The following is a 3,185-nucleotide window of genomic DNA, read 5'->3' as shown; positions in this document are numbered from 1 at the left end:
GGCACATTAGCTTTCCTACTCAGCAAACGATCTCAATGCTTCTTTTTGAATTGATGGTGACGTGTAGCTTCGCCGATGGCACACTATGCAAAAGATCCAAATATCTGGTGTCACGTCGAGAGCGGGAGTGAGAATGGATGGCCTCTAAAAACGAGGATCGGTGTAAATAACCGATTAAGAAACCCAAAATCTTAACTTGATAGGGGGTAAAGATTTTAAGAGTCCTCCTCCTTGTCCTAAACCTGAGAGGGTTTGATTTAAAATGTTAGTGTGGAGAGAGAGCAAGGGTGTGATTCTGTTGGTAGGTGTCATCTGAGAAAGCAAGAAAAAGAAAGAAAGAAAAGCTTCTTCATCTTCTTCATCTTCTTTTTTCTGTCTCTCTGTTGATCCAAACTTTCATCAGCTTTGTTTTCTTTTCTGTTCTGTTCTTGCTCTGCTCTTTTTTCCTCCATAGCTCACCTTCTTCTTCTTCCCCCTCTCCAATAGCTTTCTCTCATACTCCTCCTTTCCTTCTTCCCCCCCTCCTTTGCCTCCCCCCCATCCCCTCCATTTCCTCCCTTCTTTGCTCATTGCCATCACATCGTAGCTTTTCCTTTGAGTTATACTCGCTTCTGCGCTTCCTCTTCTCCCTATTCGAAGCGCTTCTCCACACACCGCGCTGGGGAACTTCATCACCAGCAGGCGTTCGCTTTATTCCCTTGGCTGTCGCTCGTGATCGATCAACGCGACTCTGGGGACTGCGTCGGACGTTCTGTGTGCAGGATTGCCAGAGTTTCTGCACCGGGTGCAGGGGCTGTTGCTGCACGCGTCATTAGTATGGCCCTGCACGAGGACAAGCTGGAGCAGGAGTTCGAATCTTTGGACTTGGACTCGTTGAGTGGCAATACCAAGCAAGGATTGCAGGATATCCTTTGGGCTCTTCTTTATGGCGTTGGAGAGGCACGGCTGAGAGCGGCGAAGGAAATCAGGAAGCTGGCGAAGACCTCAGCCAAAACCAGAGCTTATTTAGCTGCAGCAGGGGTGATCATCCCTTTAGTCTCGATGCTTAAATCTACAAATGCGGAAGCCAAAGAAGCAGCTATGCTGGCGCTTCTGAACCTGGCAGTTCGGAATGAGAGGTATGCTTACCATTAAAGCTTGCGTTGCTCTCGTCGATGGTTGCAAATTTTTGATTGGAAAATCCAACCGTCGTTTTCAAGCTTCCTATAACCGGACCCAAAACTCAGCTGTCGGAAGCCTTCTTCTTGTGTAGGATTATTTCTGAATATGGAATTGGGCGTGGGAGGGTCTGTTTCTTCGTGTTTCTTCGTGTATTAGAAGACGCAGGAACTCGAGGGTATTTGCATTTCTGTGCGTGTCCGTTCGAAGGGTTAAAGGGTCCGACGGTTTTTCCGACAGGCGTGCGTTTTATGAGCATAATGATTCGTATATCTAATCAATCTTCAACCCTTCCTTATTCTGGGAAGCAGATTCATTATTTGACCTATTAAAGATTCTCATCTGGGCAGGGTTAAACTGTGTTGCTTGGGCTTTTGTCAAGCCTTTGCACTTTCTTTGTTGGAACGGATTGATCTACGAGAGATAACAGTTACCTCATTTCATTTTCTTATTTGCAGGAACAAAATAAGGATTGTGAAGGCAGGAGCGATTGCTCCCTTGGTGGAACTTCTGCAATCAGAAAACGCAAATTTGAGAGAGTCAGCAGCAGTTGCAGTCCTGACACTCTCTGCTTCAGATGCTAACAAGCTTGTGATCGGGCATTCGGGTGCTACGCCACTTCTTGTGGAGATGCTTACATCTGGAAGTCTTCAAGGGAAGGTGGATGCTGTCATGGCTTTGTACAATCTGTCTACCTACCCAGAGAATCTGGCACCGATTCTGGCAGCAGGGGCTGTCCATCCTCTTATTACGCTGTTGAAGGAATGCAAAAAAGCTTCCAAAGTTGCCGAGAAGACTACTGCTCTTTTAGAATCGCTCACAGTTTTTGAGGAAGGTAGGTGTGCCATTGCCAATGAAGAGGGAGGCATATTGGCATTAGTGGAAGTCCTGGAAGAGGGGTCCTTGCAGAGCAGAGAACATGCTGTAAGCGCACTGCTTACCATGTGTGAAAGCAGCAGATGCAAGTACAGGCAAGCTATTCTTCAGGAAGGGGCTATTCCAGGCTTGCTGGAGCTCACTGTCCAGGGCACAGTCGGAGCTCAGGAAAAGGCACAAAACCTCCTCCGCTTGTTGAGGGACAGTCCCCAGTCACCAAGGTCTGCTTCAGCTTCAGCTATGTTGGAGAGCATAGTTTATGACATTGCAGCTCATGTAGACAATGGAGAGCCAGGCACTGATACTGCCAAGAAAATGCTAACTGAGATGGTGCAGTTGAGCATGGAGCAGAGCATGCGACACTTGCAACAAAGAGCAATGGTCTGCATGCCTTCAGATCTTTCTCGCTCCAACTGCTTGACAGATGTCTCTTCTAAATAGCTCTGATCCTAATGCAGATGTAGGCTTCTTTGTTTCATACGTTCATATGGCTTGCCTGCTATCACAGAAGGTTAAAGAAAGTCCTCTCAAGAATGCCCTAGGTGGGAAGGCTGGGTTAGTGATGCTAATCAGGTGGTGCCTCAAAACTACATTCATACAGTTGGGAGTGATTTTGGTCAAATGTTATTTGTACATTATACATCGTGGGCATTGTAGCCTATAAAGGGTGGCCCTTGAGAAAGACACTTGTAGAGAAGATGACCGAAAAATAGTACCTTTTTCATGAGCCTTTTTTATGTTCATCCCTTTTAGCCTTCAACAGTTAATTTGGTAGGGGAGTTGATGCTTTGTTTGCTTCGGATGTCTTGCCATGATAGGTGCTTGTTGCTTTTAAACTTATATTTACAACTTGTAACAAACATCGTTAATTGTATATAGAGGTAACACAAGTCAGACTGGTGCTTTGATGATGTCTGGATTGTTATGTCTACTATTTGAATCAAATAACTACTGTAGGAGGATTGCCGTAAGGACACATATGGCCCAGTTAACTGATGACTGTGTGGCTTGCCAAATACAGGAATCAGATAGTGAGATACTTGAAAACACCAACCCCATGAAAACTGTCTCAGGTGGATTTCTGCTCTCATTTCCCTCCCATTTAAATTATTCAGTGGATGTGAACATATTACGTACAGAGTTGCTATCAG

General features: G+C 45.7%; 1 protein-coding gene across 1 annotated transcript; it reads left to right on the top strand.

The window, feature by feature from the left end:
* The first annotated feature begins 253 nt into the window (after nucleotides 1-253).
* LOC147898418 (uncharacterized) lies at nucleotides 254-2,945 on the top strand. Its single transcript, XM_087379137.1, has 2 exons — nucleotides 254-1,118; nucleotides 1,617-2,945. Exons 1-2 carry the CDS (start codon nucleotides 817-819, stop codon nucleotides 2,473-2,475), a joined length of 1,161 nt encoding a protein of 386 aa, XP_087235263.1. The 5' UTR covers nucleotides 254-816; the 3' UTR covers nucleotides 2,476-2,945.
* The last annotated feature ends 240 nt before the right edge of the window (nucleotides 2,946-3,185 follow it).

The sequence above is a fragment of the Dipteris shenzhenensis genome, chromosome 9, assembly GCF_047967505.1.
Source record: "Dipteris shenzhenensis isolate YYH24624 ecotype China chromosome 9, Dip_SZ_1.0, whole genome shotgun sequence".
Lineage (NCBI taxonomy): Eukaryota > Viridiplantae > Streptophyta > Polypodiopsida > Gleicheniales > Dipteridaceae > Dipteris > Dipteris shenzhenensis.
Note: the sequence above shows the minus strand (reverse complement) of the source record. Positions and strands in the feature narration are given on the sequence as shown.